At 40.9% G+C, this 22,047-nt stretch overlaps 3 protein-coding genes and 1 long non-coding RNA gene across 4 annotated transcripts; 1 reads left to right on the forward strand and 3 right to left on the reverse strand.

Annotated features, from left to right (window-relative positions):
• Positions 1–270: 270 nt before the first annotated feature.
• Positions 271–1,569, reverse strand: LOC140587723 (uncharacterized). The gene is made up of 4 exons (XR_011989402.1): positions 1,068–1,569; positions 781–910; positions 457–618; positions 271–340 (listed from the first exon to the last, which is right to left on the reverse strand). It is a non-coding gene; the product is annotated as an uncharacterized lncRNA (long non-coding RNA).
• A 5,785-nt stretch (positions 1,570–7,354) lies between these two features.
• On the reverse strand, positions 7,355–12,736 carry LOC140587753 (uncharacterized). Its single transcript, XM_072709280.1, has 3 exons — positions 12,548–12,736; positions 8,058–10,724; positions 7,355–7,384 (listed from the first exon to the last, which is right to left on the reverse strand). Exons 2-3 carry the CDS (start codon positions 10,722–10,724, stop codon positions 7,355–7,357), a joined length of 2,697 nt encoding a protein of 898 aa, XP_072565381.1. The 5' UTR covers positions 12,548–12,736.
• A 3,270-nt stretch (positions 12,737–16,006) lies between these two features.
• On the reverse strand, positions 16,007–18,318 carry LOC140587667 (uncharacterized). The gene is made up of 3 exons (XM_072709207.1): positions 17,500–18,318; positions 17,265–17,410; positions 16,007–17,158 (listed from the first exon to the last, which is right to left on the reverse strand). Exons 1-3 carry the CDS (start codon positions 17,735–17,737, stop codon positions 16,466–16,468), a joined length of 1,077 nt encoding a protein of 358 aa, XP_072565308.1. The 5' UTR covers positions 17,738–18,318; the 3' UTR covers positions 16,007–16,465.
• A 1,232-nt stretch (positions 18,319–19,550) lies between these two features.
• LOC140587668 (uncharacterized) lies at positions 19,551–21,834 on the forward strand. The gene is made up of 3 exons (XM_072709208.1): positions 19,551–20,332; positions 20,424–20,569; positions 20,676–21,834. Exons 1-3 carry the CDS (start codon positions 20,095–20,097, stop codon positions 21,366–21,368), a joined length of 1,077 nt encoding a protein of 358 aa, XP_072565309.1. The 5' UTR covers positions 19,551–20,094; the 3' UTR covers positions 21,369–21,834.
• Positions 21,835–22,047: the final 213 nt, after the last annotated feature.

The following is a 22,047-nucleotide window of genomic DNA, read 5'->3' on the forward strand; positions in this document are numbered from 1 at the left end:
GCATCTGTGTGTAGTTCATACTGTCTGTGTCCAGTCTCTGAGTCCTTTAGAGAACGCTTTGGTTGTCGACAACATGGGCGCAGGGAAACTTGATGTGGTGAGTACGGTGTCACTGATATGAAGATAAGGCACTGGAAAAGAGAGTAAAACCAGAAAGCTGCATGTCAGCCAATCAGACACTTGCAGTTGTAAAGTGAAACTACTTCACAGACAAAATAATCCATCAAAGAGGCAAACTCACCAGGCCAGCCCATCTCATTGTTCCAACGTACCAGGCAGTGTGATGTGTTAACGAAAGTTGATGTGGTGGGCATGGGGTCAGTGTCATCAACAGCAGGCGCTGGAAAAGATTAAAAGATTAAAAGCATGAACTGGCATGTAAGTTAGACAAACACTGACAGAGTAAAACTAGAACTACACCAAAGAGGAAGAAATGTCTGAAAAAGGCAAACTCACAAGGTCAGCGCCTGCTCCTCTGGCTATGCAGCATTCAGTGTGATGTGTCACACTCCCAATGTACAGCTGTATGACGGAGGATGCAGTATAGCAGAGCTTCAACAGACAGATGTGTGTTGGCTTGATCATCAGGGAAGCACATGACAGTTGTGCCTTAGTAACCTGAGGTTATACATAGGAGAAGGCAGGTTAAAACATGGAATATAACAATGTAGTAGGGATTTCTGACAATACTTAGTTACCCAATTTATAAGCTCATACACTGCAAACTGGTATGTCTTAACTAGCATGCTCATGTTAAGTGAGAAACTGTCACTCACGTACCTTTGCTTTGCCCACCCAGTCATGGCACATCCACTGTGTCTAGATGAATGTCTCACACACACTGCCCAGCTTTCCCACTTAGATTTTAGGTCATCCACATGTATGACTGTTTAGTGTTACTTCATTTTAGCTGTTTCAAGAAACACACAAAACATACACATTACTCCAAAAATTACATCATATACATAATGCCATAATACAGTCAGTGTACATATGTCCATTTCCTTTTACAGTGTGAAAGTACACTCTACGACACTATACAGAGACATGTCAGTATATGGTCTTACCTTTGCCCATAGATGTCTGTGCCTCTTCACCCTCTCACCATTCTTTTCAATCAAAGCCTTGCTTTGTGAAATTCTGTGTCTTTTCAGCACGTTTTGTGGTACAAGACATTAGTTTGGTAGTGTCTACATCTGATGGTACTTCTTCATCTCCTTACATTTAATTCATTGTAATTATATATTCTACGTTACATAAGCAACTATACATTTACATTTTCCAAGTGTGTGGTGCTTTGTAAAGAGGTTCAGTGCACTGTACTGGCCCACAACACAAAATTTCTATATAGGCAACAATGCATTTAATAAATACTGAATTATATCACAGGACATCTAAAATTGTTTATTTTTTTGTGGAAAATTCATGACATTAACAAGTTTGGCATACTGCTGTTGTGAGGTACTTGACAGAGCACATTACCTCCCTTTTCAAAGACCACATTGCTTGCTCTGTCCTAAACTTCCCCTAGCCCCCACACCAACCCCCAGTGCCATGTGCCCCATCCTAGCCCCCTTATGCCTAGCCCTAGTGACCCTCCCGTAACCTTAGTCCTATGCCTAGTGGTAACCCAAGCAGCCCACCTCAGACTTATCCCCAGCAACAGGCCGCCATGTCCAGCTTTAGTACCCCCTGCCTCAGCCCCAGTGCCAGCTTCCTGAAGCCCAGCCGCAGCCCCCAAAAGCATGGTGCCAGCCCCAGGCCCAGCAGCAGCCCCCTCAAGGTCGACCCCAACCCCCAAAGCCCAACATCAGCCTCAGGCTAAATGCCAAGCCCTGGAACACCAGCTCCACTGCCAACCTCTGAGGCCTAGTTGCAGCCTTCTGAAGGCCAGCCCTAGTCCTAGCCCCCCACAGCCTACCGGCAACCCCAGTGGTAGCAGCTGACGGCCAGCCCCAGGCCTAACCCCCAAAGCTTGGCACCAGGCCAAGCCTCCCTGCCAATCCCCCCTAGTACAGCCATAGCCCCAGTCGCAGTGCCAGCCTCCCGAGGCTGACGCACCCCAGAAAACTATCACTGCAGCAAAAAATTTATGTTTCTTACTCATAATGTCTTTTATACAGTTTCTTACAGATAATGTGGCACTACACATTCATGATGGCTGAAATACATCTACATTGCTGAAATAAAAATTCTATTAGTCAAAATATTTTTCGCATACACATGATCAATCAAAGTGCCTTTCCCAGTGGTTGCTTCTTTGACAAGTTGAGCATACCCATGTTCTTCCATAAAATTAGCAATTGTACTTACTGTCAAATGATTTACTGCATGACAAATTTTTTCATATTTTTTTATACAGTTTCTTATACATGATGTAGCACTATACATTCATGATGGCTGAAATACGTCGGCATTACTGAAACAGAGATGCTGTTAGTCACAATGTCTTTCACATACACATGATCAATCAAAGTGCCTTTCCCAGTGGTTGCTTCTTTCACAAGTTGAGCATACCCATGTTCTTCCATAAAATTAGCAATTGTACTTACTGCCAAATGATTTACTGCATGACAAATTTTTTTTTTGTTTTTTTATACAGTTTCTTACAGATAATGTAGCACTACACATTCATGATGGCTGAAATACGTCGGCATTACTGAAACAGAGATGCTGTTAGTCACAATGTCTTTCACATACACATGATCAATCAAAGTGCCTTTCCCAGTGGTTGCTTCTTTCACAAGTTGAGCATACCCATGTTCTTCCATGAAATTAGCAATTGTACTTACTGCCAGAAGATTTTCATTGAAGTCGCCCATGATGATTTTCCCACCTTCCACACTGTCCAACTGAGTGATCAACTGCATCAGGTTCTTCTGAAAGATTGTTAGATTATACAAGGGTGGTCTGTATAGTACCAAGACTGTTGTTCTTAGTAGGCCCACACTGAACTGCACACACTCAATGTTGACACACTGCACATCAGTCACAGTACAGTTGGTATGTTCTTTATAATACAAACCCACACCACCATGTTGTTGCTTCTTCAGTTCAGCAGAGATAGCATCACTACCATCATATGCCTGATGTCTGGGCTTCCCATGGTATGAAAATCCAGGCAGCTGTACACCTTCTGTGTCTTCCTTTGAATTTAACCATGTCTCTGTCAAGCAGATGATATCAGCTTCCATATACCTTCTGTCTTGCTTTAGGTCATCCAGGTGACATGTAAGTCCTTCAACATTGTGCAGTAAAATCTTACATAATGATGGCACTTCCATGACGGGCTCAATAAATGCAGGCATGCTTTGCATTGCAGTCTCAATGTCTTGTTTTGCATATATAGCAGTCTCCTTAAAGTCTTCTATTATAAGGCCTTCCAGAGAAGTGACACGGCTTAATGCTACATATGCCTGTCCAGCTGCAAATATCTTCTTTAGTGATACAACAGCCTTATCTACTGTCAGACCTTGTACCTTGTGTACTGTACAAGCCCAAGCCAATTTCAATGGAAACTGCCGTCGTGTTCCACCACTGTTTGTCACTCTCTCCTCCTCTGCTTTGATTTGTGTAGCTTTGTCCAACCCTGCTTTTAGGCATGGCTTCTTTCCCCTGAGTGACTTTCCAGCTGCTTCGTTGTCAAATGTGATGTATATCTCTGATGGAAAATCCTCATCAGTATCAAAGCAGATGTCACTAACTGTACCAAATGCACCATTTACCAAGCCGTCTGAAACGTCAATATTTTTCAGAAGTATTACTCGTGCATTGACACCTACATGTAGTGATTCGGGGAGACATGTCTTCTGAACATTAGCATGATGTCCATGTTTCTTTTCCAGTCTGCCAGTTGCAGCAACCCTTTGAAAATCCTGAGCATGAATGATGACATGGTCTGAGCAGATCTTCCGCAGCATATGGTAGTTATGTTGATCAACTTCATCATTGGTTGCATAAATATGAAGACCAGTACTGTCTTGTCCTTCACCTGTCACACGTAGTTTCAGCATAGCAATGTCTTCCTCCAGCATTGCATCACCCCTTTTGCGTTTCCTTAGCCGATTCAGCAACTGTGCAAACTGCATGTCTTTCTGTCTCATAATTTCAGTCAGCTCCACCATAGCGAAATGATTCTGCCATAGATCAACAGCTTTACCCTCAGTATACAAAGCTTTCCCTTTCACAGGACAAAGCTGGTAGAAATCTCCAACAGCAATGATTGAGACATTTCCAAAAGCAGAATAATCTCCAATTTGTTTGATTTGTCTTAATCTGCCATGAATACATGCAAGCAGCTTGTGATCAACCATTGAAATTTCATCTATGATCAATATTTGCAGGTTTCCCAGTTCAGCTCTCAATGAATTTATTTTTTCATCTCCAAGTGGTTCATATGGCAGCTTTGCGTCCGTTGCAATATGGAAACAGGCGTGTATTGTTGCAGCTTTGATGTTGTAAGCACTAACCCCAGTTGGAGCAGTCAGTAACACGTGTGTCTCATCTGGATTTTGTGACAACTGACGCAAGATACGAGCTGCCTCATAATGTATTGCTTTGATCAAGACTGACTTGCCCACACCTCCAGGTCCAGATATGAATACATGAAATGGTTCTGGGTTTTCACCACGTGCCTTCTGTAAACACCAGTTTCGTATTTTGTAAAAAGTCTCAGACTGCTTGTTATTCAGTGAGCGAAGCAAAGCCAGTGCTTCCTGCCTGGACATACCACAAGGATTGTCATGCAACATATAGCGCCTCGGCCTTGGTAACAAATCTGGTATCTCATCACGTTGTTCTCTCATTTCTGGTGTAGTGTTGGATTTGCTAGCAAGACACTCTAGCCGTTCACGTTCAGTTTCCGGACAAATCTCTGCCCAGGCATCTTCCATTACACCATGCTGCTGTAAGTCTTCTTCAGCTTTGTCAATTGCATGTGATTCCTTTTCAAAACTTGACATGTTTGACTGCACAACCAGTTTTACTGAATGCAATTCATCATCAAAGAACTTGACACAACCAGTCTCATAGAATTCCTGGTAACTGCCAAAAGTAGAAGGTTTTAATTGTGCATCGAAATAATGTGGCAGAAAAAGTTGCAAAATGCTGTGGTAATATTTTTCTGGGTCCTTTGTGGGTGAAAAGCGAGCATACCGAACAACGGCTGCCTCTGTGCGTGTCCTTTTCTTCACAAATCCTAATTTTCTGTCCAACTGCACACTTCCAGGGCATGAGCTCTGAGACTTACATAGTATTCTGTACTCAGATGCAAATCTCGCCAGGCACATTACTGCAAACTCTTTTGTTTCTGGTCTGGCTTTATATCTATCAGTGATACTGTTCATCCAAATACCTTGTTCATCCTCATTCTCACACTCAGCTTTCTTCCGTATGATGTTCAATGGAAGGCTCATTTTTACCACATTTTCTCCGGTTGGGATAAACTGCACCTTTCGTGATCCCTCTTTCAACCTCATGTTAGTCAGACGATAAACACTTTCCTGGGCCGAAACTTCACGATTGTGCAGGAAAACAATGCCAAGTTGGCGAAGAGCTTCTTTTGCATCAAGGTTACCTTGCTGGGAGGCCTCTTTCTGAGCATTTGCCAGTAGCAGTCCCATCTCTCTCTCAGCTTTGGAAATGTAGGAAATGATGTACACAATACATGAATATGCATCAACCACAAACTGAATGTCCATGTTTGCATTCCAACAGCGTAAAAGGTCTCTGTTATATTGGTTGACCCACACTTCACATGGTCTCCTCTTAAGAACAATGGTAGTTTTCTTTGTGATTCTTGAGTACGCAGCCTGAAATATGTCCTGACTGATACCAATTGTACTAAATAAGGAATCAACAGAGTCATAGTTGGCCTCAGGGTTTAGTACAGCATCCTTCACTTTTTTCATGATAGCGTCTGCTACTTCTTTTTTCAGGGGCTGTCCGTCTGTCTCACCATCTCCAACTTTGCATGATGACACAAATGTTCTGTTGCTTGGAGGACGTGGGAAATTGAATCTACAAGTTTTCCCTTTTTTCTTGCATGTTTTTGAGTGCCTCTTACTATGTTGCTGTACACTACATACAATTTCATGCATTTCATCGTCACCCTCTGGCATTTCACATGTCACATATTGATCAATGAAAGCTGATACCTCATCTTCATCATCTTTGCCAACCTTAGGCGCATCTTCCACCCAAAACAAACAGTGAGTGTGAGGTGATCCTCGTTGCTGAAATTCTACTCTGTAGAAATAATCAACTATTTTGCCAATGGGTTGTGCTTCTGACATGATGACATCTTTTAGGAAGCAGTGGAATCGATAATCAAACATTCTGGCAGCTGTCACAGGATTGTTTTTCAACAGTGCACACCTTTCTGACCAGTCAAGCTCAGCACTTGATGCATCTATGCCATCTTGTTTGAAGATTGCTGTCATAAGTTCTCTCCAGCGTAAATCAGCAGAAGAAAATGAGCAAAACCATGTGGGAATACCAAGCTGTCTTACCATTGCAAACAGATCTTTCTGAACACTTTGCCAAAAAACAGGGGTGCCTCTGATTGGTCTTAGAAATTTATAACCTTCATCAAAATTGAACATCTTTTGTAGAGACTCCTTATTTGTCAAAGTTTCTGATGTGACAGGACACTTATCCCGTGCATCATAGCCCTTTCTCACAGCAATTGACACATTTGACACAACCTGCTGAAGCTCAGACAAATACTGCCCATAAAATATATAGTCCAAGTTTTTCCCAAAACGTCCATCTGCATTAAGAATTCTTGTATTTAAATACCTACACAGTGTCAGTTTTCCCTTCCTTCTGTCATGAAAAGTGCCTGTTCCTTTTGGGAAAAGGACTGGAAAACATTTAGCTTCATTTGACTCATCAGTTAGAAGCCTCACTGGGTTGTTTCCTTCTGCAGGTGCCATAGACATGATTCCATCAAAGTGTTGATCCAACACCTCTTGTGCTATGTCGACAGGTTGAAGACACGTATCCATGTGCATGCCATGTTGTTGTCTATCATGCAGAGTTTCATCCATCTCCTCATCCTCCATGTTATTTTCATTACGCTCTTCATCTGCATGTATGTCACTTACATCACCAGGCACTTCAGTTTTCTGCAGGGGATTAATCCAGTCATCATTGAACTGCACATTGCTATAAAATTTGTTATTCTCTGTAAGATACACCAAAGCCTTCTTTATTTTTTCTGGATGCACAAATTCATATTTGTAATGCCCTTTGTAAGTTAACTTCCGCTTCAACTTCACACGGATCATAAGGTCATCATTATTCACTCTTGGTAAAGATTCAGCTACATTCGAAATGCTTGACGGGACACAAGTCACAGGACCATGAACACCATTTTGTCCACCTTTTGGCAAAGACACAATTCTCATAAAAGGAATATGAATACCAATCAGATGTTGTTCCAGAGTATTTAGACACTGCAACTCAGGAGGAACTGGGTCTAGAGCTAGACAGTTTCCAACGCTCTCTGCTGGCATTTTCCCATCAAGAATCTTTCTATGACATGTGTGACAAATCCATAATGAACCTGTAGGGCCCAACAGACTGCTACAATCATCAGAACAAGTATCTATACATTTGTGTAAGTATGTGTCAGTTATGCACTGCATTGCCAGTAATGCAACTCCTTGTGATTTTTTTAGGTATTCATCTTTTCTGCATATCACAACTTGGTATTTAAACAACATTCGATGACAAACTGAGCAAATGTATACAGGGCCTGTATTTATTTTCTCTCCAAATTGTTCGATCACATACGCAATATCTGTTCTTTTATCCTTCTGCTTAGTTCGTTTCTCAACATTTCTCTTTTTTACTGCAGTAGCAAAATCGCTGTTTGTTTTGTATTTATCAACACTTAACTGCTTCGCACGTTGCTGGTGTTCAATGTCTGTGGCATATTTACTTACACTTGACTGCTTCGCACGTTGCTGGTGTTCAATGTCTGTGGCATATTTACTTACACTTGACTGCTTCGCACGTTGCTGGTGTTCAATGTCTGTGGCATATTTACTTACACTTGACTGCTTCACACGTTGCTGGTGTTCAACATTTGTGGCATATTTCCTAACACTTGACTGCTTCACACATTGCTGGTGTTCAACATTTGTGGCATATTTCCTAACACTCGACTGCTTCACACGTTGCTGGTGTTCAACGTCTGTCGCATACTTGCTCACACTCAACTGCTTTACACGTTGCTGGTGTCTATCATCTGTTGCATATTTGCTCACACTTGACTGCTGTACATATTTGCGGTGCCCCATATCTGTTGCATACTTACTTATACTTGACTGTTTAACATGTTCTCTGTACACTTCATCCTCACGGTAGCGCTTTATGCTTCTCTCAAGTTGTTCCTCCTTGTACACCATACTTACTTCATACCGTCTTTTTTCTCGTTCAAGTTTTCGTCGACTTGATGCCATTTCAGATGGTGTGTTATCGATTTCAGAGCATTGTGTTGCACAACCCTCAGTGTCATGCCCTTTCACACAAATTACAACCTCATAATGTGACTCATTACAATGTTTCAGGTATATACCTCTCTGATCAGAACCAATACATGTGGAGTACTTCAACCATTTGTTGTCAGAGTATGTGAAAATATCCACACCAAGCAGATCAGCGGCAGCTTGAATCTCTACCTCAGATGCCCAAGTACCAACATATTTCATCCGTGATGCAGTGACATACTCAGTGACAGAAGAGTGACCATCTCTAAGACAAGCAACATACCTGGATTCATTTCTTAGTATGTGAGCAACAATAGCACACCTAATTTTCCTGTGTTCTTTCTCATTTCCAGTAATAGCAAAAGCCAGAGATCTGAAAAAGCAGTTGCCATCACCAGTGATTGGCACCATTCTGCAAGGATCACCCATTGGAAACTCTGCATCCATGTTTACATGGCCATGATCAATGTACACCACACCAAGCTTACAGGAAAGCCTTCTTTGCTGCTGGATTGTCAAAGGACTGAACAGAAACTGCTCACTGCGTAGCTCACTGATAAAAACTACATCACCTTCATTGTTCACACGGACATCAACCTCAGGGTCTGTACCATGTGTCACATTTGGCCTTACCACACCATATTGGCTGTCTGACATTCTGGCAAACTGCTGGACTCTGGTCACTGAGGAGTTGTCGTCTGGATGGTCTGATATGTTGGTACGCTGGTTGACACTGGTGACTGAGGACTTACCGTCTGGATGGCCTGACATGCTGGTAAGCTGGTTGACGCTGGTGGCTGGGCAGTTGCCATCTGGATGCTGGTGCAGGATGCTTCGACTAGTCACACTCACAGCTGTAATCTCAAACTGTTCCCCTGTTGCATCTAAAGATAGTCCTAGGGTATCCACATGGTCTAGCAAAGAATCTATGGTAGAGTGGCACACCAATATACTTCTGCCTGATGCGTCGCTTGCTCCATCTCCTCGTCGGGAATGGGAGTCGATCACCACATACCATGACCCTTGCTTAATGATGGCACATGTATTTACTTTAAGAGTAAAAAGACACGCATCATACTGTGAGAATACTCTTCTTACCGCTGCATCAGCTGACATGAAAATGTCACCCATATCTCCATATTCACTGACACCAAACAAGCCAACAAACATGTCATCATGGTAGTTTATTTCATATTTATCACCATTCAATGTGTACTCTGTTGGTAGATCTCTAACTAACAGATACCCAGAAGCATCTCCAATTCTCCTAGCATCTCTGATGGTAGTGTAGAGGTCATCTCCTTTCAGCAGCACTTGATCAATGTCTGTGACTGACCAGGTTAAAACATTCTTTACCTTACACGTTACTATAGCAATCAAACTATTAGCAACACATTGCTTGTTACTGTTGACTCCAAATCGTGGGTGTCCTTGATGGAATGAGCCTCTCACTGCACGTGCCTGAGGAAAATGAGGAGATACACAGATAGTTACAGGGTTCACATGCTGTTGTTGATCCACGGTTGGGTAATAGTTTGGCACTGCCAGGGTATTTCTCAGTTCAAGTTCACTTTCAAGTTCTGTTTCAAGTTCTGTTTCAAGTTTTGTTTCAAGTTTTGTTTCAAGTTCGCATGCTGGTTCACATTCTGGTTCACTTTTGGGGTCAGTCCACTTTGCAGCCTTTCTTTTATGAGGGGGCTGCAGTACCTCGTCCGTCCTTGCCTTATCTTTATCAAGAAAAGGCATACAGAACTCGTCGACGGTCCTACAAATGGCACCCAGGGCGGGAACCCGGTGGTCATGGCTCGTCGGAAAAGTCACAGTCATCGCCGTTTTGGTATTCCGAGAGGGGGGGAACGGGTTAACCCCGTCATCAGTCATAGCCATGACGGACACAGGCCGCTGCTGTGCGGCCTGCTCAGGTTGTTGGTCGTGGCTCGTCAGGAAAGTCACAGTCATCGCCGTTTTGGTATTCCGAGAGGGGGGAAACGGGTTAACCCCGTCATCAGTCATAGCCACGACATGGACGGCAGCAGCAGCGGGGTCAGTCCGTTGGTTGTGGCTCGTCCGATTAGTCACAGTCATCGCCGTTTTGGTATTCCGAGAGGGGGGAAACGGGTTAACCCCGTCATCAGTCATAGCCACATCAAAACTATCAGGAGCTCGCTGCCGGTCCAACAGCCTCTTCTTCGCTGCTGCGGAACGCCGGGAAGCCTTTGTGCGAGGCATCTGCAGATGAACGGGGGGGGGGGGGGAGAAGCACACCTGCTTGCAACTGTACTTTGCACTGATGTTGTCACAAAGCCATCAAATGTGTATACATAGTGCACATCAATCAGGAGCAGTTCCACTAACAGCTTTCTCACCACTTACAGTAAGTCAGTGATGCAGCTGACTCAGCAACTGTCTGGAAGTTACACAACCTACAAACTGAATTTTAACCATTACACTCATTATCCTAAAATAAATATGCCTCATGACTTATGTTTTTTTTTTAATCAGACAAAACACTTACCTGTCACATCTGCATTACACACAAAAGTTTCACCTCAACACTAACTGACCCACGTTTGTGATATGTACACTGTGTGCAGAATTAGGCATGTACTTTATTTGTATCTTGTCGACCAATGTTTTCAGTCCAGATGAACCTAAAACAGAATGTTTAAAAATGGCAAAATGTTTGGTTTTTGATCTGAGTACTTTGTTTTGATAACAGGAAAACATACTTTCCTATGCAGAATGAAGCATGTTTATGATTACTGAAATGGGCCAGAAAAGCACCTTGCAGACAGAAGAAAATCAAAATATTAAAGTGCCAGTCGAAATAACCAAACCTGCTAAACATTCAAAACATAATTATTGTACAATTGATTGTTTTGTGGGCAACACACAAAGAGGATGGAAGCAGCATATAGCGAGGCAACAAAATAACTGCCAAAGTTATGTGTTCAATTAAAAAGAAGACTTTAGAATCAAATGCCACCACTTTTAACAACTGCAATCTGAACGCTCTGGAAGCACTTTGTAGTGTGTTACATGAAATCACTAGGATCAGAATTGCTGTAATATAAGCTCTACGCAATAAAGGTATGCAAGCTAAAAAGTCAAGAATGCACACAGACATGTCAAGAATGATTTTATAAAGGTTTTGTGAAAAAAATCAGATGAGGTGAGAGTGACTCTTGTAGCAGATGGATAGGTCCATGGATGGTCATCTTCTTCGAGCACCCACAGGGCAGTGGAGAAGTGATGGTGTGGGCTGCAGTTATCAGTGATGAACTTGTTGGCTCTTTCAGACTTCCAGGTGGTATAAAATTAACTACTGCCAATTTCTAGAGGAAATTTCAGCAGCTTTCAAAAATGTTATGACATGCATGCAGAACACTGCCCCTTCCTATGATATTCATGCACAACAGTGCCTGTCTCCTTGATATGCATGCAAGACAGTGCCCCTTCCCATGCATCAAAGTATTCCATAGATTAGACAAAAAAGGTCACTGACTTATGACCAGGCTGTCATCATCGCCTGACTCAACGCCCATTAAGAGCTACACAGCCCGAGTGAAGTATGAGATTTACCAAGCAAGCAGGACACTTCTCAGATCAGCATCTGGGACACGGTCCTAGCTGACGTGGCTAATATAAGACAGGATCAAAACAAAGACTTCGGTGGTTCAATGGCAAACAGGCTGATGATGGTCATTCAGAATAAAGGTGACGATACAGGACAATAAACTTGGTGACGTTCGTTGTTCCTTATATAGACTTCAGACAATTTCATTATTATTTCTGTTGATAGTTAAGTGAAAAAAATCCACTTAGTTTCTGATTGCTTGATAATTGTGCCCACAGAAGTGCTTTTCTTTTATTTTCCTTTGTGAAACTATAATGTAACATTTTCTCTAAGTACATTTACTTAGAGCAAAAGAAAAACTTCAGAATGTATAATTCTGCCCAACTGTTGGCAAGAAATATCTCCGGAAATATTACTTGCCTAATTCTGCACACAGTGTATGTCAGTGTATGTTGTCTAAGTACACAAAGCATACCGTATATCACTTTCTCCTCAAGGGTGGCAGTCCAGCACAACTCTGCAGAGAAAAGTGACACACAAGTTTCATTTCATAAACATTTGCCAACAGTCACCTTCATTGAAAACACCATGTAAAGTTGATATACCTTTCAATGTTATTCAACTTAAGAAAACCTCAAACACGATTGCTGATAGACATCACCCTAAAAATATTTACTTTTGATTCCTGTGATATCACAGCCCTTCAGTCTACAAAGACAACATGCATCAGTTAATGATTGACAGGTGCATTTGTACATACATTTCATTAGTATATGCAGCTGCATGATAAACTTCCCATAAACGTACAGACAGATTTTGCACTGTACCATTCTTAGTAGTGCAATGGCACAAAGACAATACTACATATATTCTTACCTCTTGCAACGCGAGCAGCAAAATCTAAAACACAAGCCTTGCTATAGCGGAGACCTGGAAGCGGTCACGTACGGCAGACAATCAGAACCGTAAAAACAAGTCCCCCTTTCGGCGAATGTCTACTGAGCGTAAAGAAAATGTCTGCCGCGAAAACAAAATGTCCGCCACAGAAAGGCGTCTTCGCCGCTATGCCGAATTAATGCTTTACCAGCTTATCCTTTTATAAAGTTAGTTGTTTAATCTAAATTAATATTCCACAGACTTAACTCTTAAAGCATATAGCAGCAAACCTTTAACATACAACTAAAAACACCTTCGGCTGACAATCACTTGTTGTAAACAATAACTACTAATCGAATTTTAATAACACAGAAGGATTTCAAACATCGCCAGGCTGTTTCAGAATACTTCGTTTTTGCTTAACTCGATAACATGTGTTATTGTAGGGAGTCCGGGCTAAATGTTAGTAGTTTCGGTTGCAAACCTACAATCGATTTGTACGACAGACACGCGTATTTAATAAATGCTTCCCAGCGATTATTAATTGCTTTTATAAAACCAAGACCGAACTGAGAATACTAAAAAAAAACCTTAGCACATCTTAAACCATCTAAAAACAGAAAACAGCAAATCGTCAACAAACAACAATTTAAACAACAATTAAAAAGATGTGTCGTCAGACAATATTACATATATTCTTACCTCTTGCAACGCTAGCAGCAAAATCAAAAAGACAAGCCTTGCTATGGCGGGGGGAAGCGGTCACGTACGGCAGCCAATCAGAACCCTAAAAACACATCCCCCTGTCGGCGAATGTCTATACTGAGCTTAAACAAAATGTCCGCCTCAGAAAGGCGTCTTCGCCGCTATGCCGAATTAATGCTTAACCAGCTTATCCCTTTATGAAGTTAGTTTAGTCTAAATTAATAAATTCCACAGACTTAGCTCTTAAAGCATATAGCAGCAAACCTTTAACATACAACTAAAAACACCTTCGGCTGACAAAGAGCATATGATAACCCAATTAAAAAAGTAATAAAGTACAAATCCGACACTGACCAAAAAGCAATCATTTGCGTGCCGTTTGCGGTAAATTCCTTGTTGTAAACAATAACTACTAATCGAATTTTAATAACACAGAAGGATTTCAAACATCGCCTGGCTGTTTCAGAATGCTTCGTTTTTGCTTAACCCGATAACATGTCTTATTGTAGGCAGTCCGGGCTAAATGTTAGTAAACGAAAATAAAGTTTATTTATTTAAAACTGAGGTACGCCTATCTAAAATCCAACAACAAGCAATCCAGCGAAAGAGGAAATGCTGCTTTCTGAAACTGACCGCAGCCGTTCGTAAAACTATTTATATTCATGGCTATATTTCACTGTTTGCCCGCTTTTTAGTCTTCACCGAGTAGGCCTATAGTCAATTAAACCGCAGATAATACCTAAGTAATAACAGGCGCTCTAAAACTACTAAAACGTTAAAACTGGACTGCATTATGCGTCTAGTTTCGGTCGCAAACCTACAATCGATTTGTACGACAGACACGCGTATTTAATAAATGCTTCCCAGCGATTATTAATTGCTTTTATAAAACAAAGACCGAACTGAGAATGATACTAAAAAAAACCTTAGCACAACTTAAACCATCTAAAAACAGAAAACAGCAAGTCGTCAACAAACTACAATTAAAAAGATGTGTCGTCAGACAATATTACATAGCCTATATTCTTACCTCTTGCAACGCGACCAGCAAAATCAAAAAGACAAGCCTTGCTATGGCGGGGGAATGTGGTCACGTACGGCAGCCAATCAGAACCGTAAAAACACGTCCCCCTGTCGGCGAATGTCTACTGAGCTTAAACAAGAGAAAGGCGTCTTCGCCTATGCCCAATTAATGCTTAACCAGTTTATCCCTTTATGAAGTTAGTTTAGTCTAAATTAATAAATTCCACAGACTTAGCTCTTAAAGCATATAGCAGCAAACCTTTAACATACAACTAAAAACACCTTCGGCTGACAAAGAGCATATGATAACCCAATTAAAAAAGTAATAAAGTACAACTCCGACACTGACCAAAAAGCAATCATTTGCGTGCCGTTTGCGGTAAATCCCTTGTTGTAAACAATAACTACTAATCGAATTTTAATAACACAGAAGGATTCAAAACATCAAGATTTCAAACATCGCCTGGCTGTTTCAGAATGCTTCGTTTTTGCTTAACCCGATAACATGTCTTATTGTAGGCAGTCCGGGCTAAATGTTAGTAAACGAAAATAAAGTTTATTTATTTAAAACTGAGGTACGCCTATCTAAAACATTAAAACTGGACTGCATTATGCGTTTAGTTTCGGTCGCAAACCTACAATCGATTTGTACGACAGACACGCGTATTTAATAAACGCTTCCCAGCGATTATTAATTGCTTTTGTAAAACCAAGACTGAACTGAGAATGATACTAAAGAAACCTTAGCACAACTTAAACCATCTAAAAACAGAAAACACCAAATCGTAAACAAACTACAGTTAAAAAGATCTGCCGTCAGACAATATTACAAATACACTTACCTCTTGCAACGCCAGCAGCAAAATCTAAAATACAAGCCTTGTATAGCGGACACCTGGAAGCGGTCACGTACAGTACGGCAGCCAATTAGAACCGTAAAAACACGTCCCCCTGTCGGCGAATGTGTGTCAATATGTTGTAATTACATATTCTAAACTACAAACATTTTCTGATATATTAGACTGTGAAACTAACATATTTGGCAAGCTTGTAATAAGTGTAGTCTAACAAAATACAATTAAGCAAATCGCCTGCACTGTTCATTAGCTCAGAAAATGCGGGCTTTGACACAATTTAATGTTATGAAAATGAGCTATACAAATGAACAGTATATTTTCATGAGAGGTCGATTTGGCTACATACAGTATGTATATGCTCTCCTCTCAATAAATAGAACATTTTAAATCATAATGAAGTTCACAAACAAACATTCCCATAGTACGATTTGCCTTTAAACCCAAACAACTTCAAAAACATGAAACATTCACAGTCAATTTGACGTGGTTTTACTTTATAACACATAAAACACAAACCAAAATACAACCGAATTCGCCCTTCTCATGTAATACAAACTGTCATGTCACAAACAAATAGGTCAAACAAGAAGTAATGTACAGTACAATTAGTAGTCCCATACTACTGCCATTTACACAAACTTTATACAAAAAACTTCAAAACTTCACGCTCACAGCAACAGTAATGTACAGTACAAGTAGCCCTATACACCTGCTATTTACACAAACTTTATACAAAAAACTTCAAAACGTCACGCTCACAGCAACAGTAATGTACAGTACAAGTAGTCATATACTACTGCTATTTACACAAACTTTATACAAAAAACATCAAAACTTCACGCTCAGACTGTCAGAGCAACACAACAAACATATTAAACTAAAAACAGATCACGCTAATACAAAACAAACTACTCCGGCGAGTCATCACATCTCTAGCTAGACGAAGGGACTGCGCTATCTGCAATGTCTACAATAGAAGAAACGTTGCATTCGTCGTCAAAAGAGAACTGAAGGCATTCCTCAAAAAGAAGATGCTCTTCAATAGCTTCCTCTTTGTCCATTAATGATGTTATATTCCGTCGTTTTAAATAGTCCACCAGAGTACAGTGTCCGACAGTCAATGTATAATCTGCGCCGTCATCATTTTTCACTTTTAAAGTTCCGCGTAATACTTTTGAAAATGCCCCCGATTTCTGCAGCATCCTGCAGCTCTGGCATCGTGCAAACCTGCTCTGGCTGTCCCAAGTATCCTGCCGGCTTCCACACAGGGCACACTTCAGGCTTGCCTTAATCTCAGCTCCACATATGGAAGCCTTCACCGTCACAACCGATTCCTCTTCTTGTACAGCGTCCGCGTCTCCCACATCCAAATCGCAGATCTTCTCAATCATGCTCTCTACGGTTGTTGTTAGTTCCACTTTCCCTTCAAAAACTCTAGTCGAAAGCTCCGTAAAGACGTAAGATGAGTCAACCTCCACGTCATGGATCAGTCTCTCCCAAACGCAAAGACTCATCTGGGCAGTTCCATCAAAGACTGTGAATCTCTTCACCTCTTTGTCGCTGCCTCTAATGCTTACAGTTTTCTGCAATGACGCTGCCACGACCTTGGCTTTCACCAAAGGCACCTATAGGAATGAACACCAGTCATTACTTTTCTAAACTTCTCATCCAGAAATAGCGAAATTTTACAAAAGGTGTACATTGTCATTGCAAACTTATTCTTAAACGCACCTTCTTGCCTGCCGGCAGAGCTGTGACATCAACCAGTGTCTGCCTAACGGGTGCTGCAGGTTTCCGAAAAGGAAACGTCACCTTCGTTACAGACAGCTCGGTCAACTGGTTCCCCATCACGTCGAAGTCAGACGTGCCTTTAAAACCTACCAAAAAAAAAAAACCCAACAGACATTAATACATACTCAGTAACAACCATGTCCTGGAAAACTGTGCTCTGTAAAGCAATACTTACTCAAAGCCTTTCTGACATGTGTCAGGCGTATTGCCGTGCCATTATCTGAAGCTTGGCTGAACAGCGCACGCTTTCTCGGACTGAAGATGGTCACATCGTGAAATTCTTCACGTCCAGTCTGTAGTACAGCATTAAAAAAACCTCTGTTTTTAGTGGTGAATTTTAATGCTGAGATAGAGTGGATATAGCCACTGACTACGTCTGTGTCCATCCTCATTTTCTTCGCTGGAGTCTCCATGTCGAAAAAGCAATTAGAAAAACATGCAAAACACCCCAATATATATACTGCTGGGACATGCCATTAACCTCCCCTTATTACACGACTCTCTGGAATGCTTGATTCTGATTGGTCAGGTGAGACATTTGCAGGTTTGTTCTTTTCAAATAATAACCGCTCTTTTCAAATAATAACCGCTCCAAAGTAATAACGCATAGCCGCTACTACTTGTATGTTTAAAATGTTAGTCACATCGTACTATATCGTTTCGCCGAAAGATAAAAATGTTAATTTAAAACAAATATGCCAAGAAAATGTTTCAAATTCATATTCATATATTGTCTCGTGTAGAGTTAATGTTGTCTACACTGACTATAATTTATGTTTTTGTATTTGGGTACATATGTTTGTTCCTTATTTTATTTTTCCTTATTTATATAATTCTCTATGTCCGACATGGGGACTGCACCTAATTTAGTTGTACTTGTTACAATGACAATAAAGTTATTCTGATATTCATGTCCAGTTTTTTTCCTTATGTGGCAAGTAGCCGTGTAATAAACTGGATAATGTACAGGCAGCCGGTAATTATCGCGAAATAAGCCCCGACAGTGTGATACAAGAAGCGGAGAGTCTTGTATCATACTGAAGGGGCTTATTTCGCGATAACTACCGGCTGCCTGTACATTATCCCGCTTATTACACGACTCTCTGGAATGCTTGATTCTGATTGGTCAGTTGAGACATTTGCAGGTTCGTTCTTTTCAAATAATAACCGCTCTTTTCAAATAATAACCGCTCCAAAGTAATAATGCATAGCCGCTACTACTTGTATGTTTAAAATGTTAGTCACGTCGTACTATATCGTTTCGCGGAAAGATAAAAATGTTAATTTAAAACAAATATGCCAAGAAAATGTTTCAAATTCATATTCATATATTGTCTCGTGTAGAGTTAATGTTGTCTACACTGACTATAATTTATGTTTTTGTATTTGGGTACATATGTTTGTTCCTTATTTTATTTTTCCTTATTTATATAATTTTCTATGTCCGACATGGGGACTGCACCTAATTTCATTGTACTTGTCACAATGACAATAAAGTTATTCTGATATTCATGTCCAGTTTTTTTCCTTATGTGGCAAGTAGCCGTGTAATAAACTGGATAATGTACAGGCAGCCGGTAGTTATCGCGAAATAAGCCCCGACAGTGTGATCAGGACCCGACGCCAATGTTTCAAATTCATATTCATGTCCAGTTTTTTTCCTTATGTGGCAAGTAGCCGTGTAAGTAAGGGATAATGTACAGGCAGCCGGTAGTTATCGCGAAATAAGCCCCTTCAGTGTGATACAAGACCCTCCGCTTCTTGTATCACACTGAAGGGGCTTATTTCGCGATAATTAGTACAACGTGACTAACATTTTAAACATACAAGTAGTAGCGGCTAGGGGTTATTACTTTGGAGCGGTTATTATTTGAAAAGAGCGGTTATTATTTGAAAAGAACGAACCTGCAAATGTCTCAACTGACCAATCAGAATCAAGCATTCCAGAGAGTCGTGTAATAAGCGGGATAATGTACAGGCAGCCGGTAGTTATCGCGAAATAAGCCCCGACCGTGTGATCAGGACCCGACGCCAATGTTTCAAATTCATATTCATGTCCAGTTTTTTTCCTTATGTGGCAAGTAGCCGTGTAAGTAAGGGATAATGTACAGGCAGCCAGTAATTATCGCGAAATAAGCCCCTTCAGTGTGATACAAGACTCTCCGCTTCTTGTATCACACTGTCGGGGCTTATTTCGCGATAATTACCGGCTGCCTGTACATTATCCAGTTTATTACATGGCTACTTGCCACATAAGGAAAAAAACTGGACATGAATATCAGAATAACTTTATTGTCATTGTAACAAGTACAACTAAATTAGGTGCAGTCCCCATGTCGGACATAGAGAATTATATAAATAAGGAAAAATAAAATAAGGAACAAACATATGTACCCAAATACAAAAACATAAATTATAGTCAGTGTAGACAACATTAACTCTACACGAGACAATATATGAATATGAATTTGAAACATTTTCTTGGCATATTTGTTTTAAATTAACATTTTTATCTTTCGGCGAAACGATATAGTACGACGTGACTAACATTTTAAACATACAAGTAGTAGCGGCTATGCGTTATTACTTTGGAGCGGTTATTATTTGAAAAGAGCGGTTATTATTTGAAAAGAACAAACCTGCAAATGTCTCACCTGACCAATCAGAATCAAGCATTCCAGAGAGTCGTGTAATAAGGGGAGGTTAATGGCATGTCCCAGCAGTATATATATTGGGGTGTTTTGCATGTTTTTCTAATTGCTTTTTCGACATGGAGACTCCAGCGAAGAAAATGAGGATGGACACAGACGTAGTCAGTGGCTATATCCACTCTATCTCAGCATTAAAATTCACCACTAAAAACAGAGGTTTTTTTAATGCTGTACTACAGACTGGACGTGAAGAATTTCACGATGTGACCATCTTCAGTCCGAGAAAGCGTGCGCTGTTCAGCCAAGCTTCAGATAATGGCACGGCAATACGCCTGACACATGTCAGAAAGGCTTTGAGTAAGTATTGCTTTACAGAGCACAGTTTTCCAGGACATGGTTGTTACTGAGTATGTATTAATGTCTGTTGGTTTTTTTTTTTTTTTGGTAGGTTTTAAAGGCACGTCTGACTTCGACGTGATGGGGAACCAGTTGACCGAGCTGTCTGTAACGAAGGTGACGTTTCCTTTTCGGAAACCTGCAGCACCCGTTAGGCAGACACTGGTTGATGTCACAGCTCTGCCGGCAGGCAAGAAGGTGCGTTTAAGAATAAGTTTGCAATGACAATGTACACCTTTTGTAAAATTTCGCTATTTCTGGATGAGAAGTTTAGAAAAGTAATGACTGGTGTTCATTCCTATAGGTGCCTTTGGTGAAAGCCAAGGTCGTGGCAGCGTCATTGCAGAAAACTGTAAGCATTAGAGGCAGCGACAAAGAGGTGAAGAGATTCACAGTCTTTGATGGAACTGCCCAGATGAGTCTTTGCGTTTGGGAGAGACTGATCCATGACGTGGAGGTTGACTCATCTTACGTCTTTACGGAGCTTTCGACTAGAGTTTTTGAAGGGAAAGTGGAACTAACAACAACCGTAGAGAGCATGATTGAGAAGATCTGCGATTTGGATGTGGGAGACGCGGACGCTGTACAAGAAGAGGAATCGGTTGTGACGGTGAAGGCTTCCATATGTGGAGCTGAGATTAAGGCAAGCCTGAAGTGTGCCCTGTGTGGAAGCCGGCAGGATACTTGGGACAGCCAGAGCAGGTTTGCACGATGCCAGAGCTGCAGGATGCTGCAGAAATCGGGGGCATTTTCAAAAGTATTACGCGGAACTTTAAAAGTGAAAAATGATGACGGCGCAGATTATACATTGACTGTCGGACACTGTACTCTGGTGGACTATTTAAAACGACGGAATATAACATCATTAATGGACAAAGAGGAAGCTATTGAAGAGCATCTTCTTTTTGAGGAATGCCTTCAGTTCTCTTTTGACGACGAATGCAACGTTTCTTCTATTGTAGACATTGCAGATAGCGCAGTCCCTTCGTCTAGCTAGAGATGTGATGACTCGCCGGAGTAGTTTGTTTTGTATTAGCGTGTTCTGTTTTTAGTTTAATATGTTTGTTGTGTTGCTCTGACAGTCTGAGCGTGAAGTTTTGAGGTTTTTTGTATAAAGTTTGTGTAAATAGCAGTAGTATATGACTACTTGTACTGTACATTACTGTTGCTGTGAGCGTGACGTTTTGAAGTTTTTTGTATAAAGTTTGTGTAAATAGCAGGTGTATAGGGCTACTTGTACTGTACATTACTGTTGCTGTGAGCGTGAAGTTTTGAAGTTTTTTGTATAAAGTTTGTGTAAATGGCAGTAGTATGGGACTACTAATTGTACTGTACATTACTTCTTGTTTGACCTATTTATTTGTGACATGACAGTTTGTATTACATGAGAAGGGCGAATTCGGTTGTATTTTGGTTTGTGTTTTATGTGTTATAAAGTAAAACCACGTCAAATTGACTGTGAATGTTTCATGTTTTTGAAGTTGTTTGGGTTTAAAGGCAAATCGTACTATGGGAATGTTTGTTTGTGAACTTCATTATGATTTAAAATGTTCTATTTATTGAGAGGAGAGCATATACATACTGTATGTAGCCAAATCGACCTCTCATGAAAATATACTGTTCATTTGTATAGCGCATTTTCATAACATTAAATTGTGTCAAAGCCCGCATTTTCT

This window comes from Paramormyrops kingsleyae, chromosome 2, assembly GCF_048594095.1.
Source record: "Paramormyrops kingsleyae isolate MSU_618 chromosome 2, PKINGS_0.4, whole genome shotgun sequence".
NCBI classification, from domain to species: Eukaryota; Metazoa; Chordata; class Actinopteri; order Osteoglossiformes; family Mormyridae; genus Paramormyrops; species Paramormyrops kingsleyae.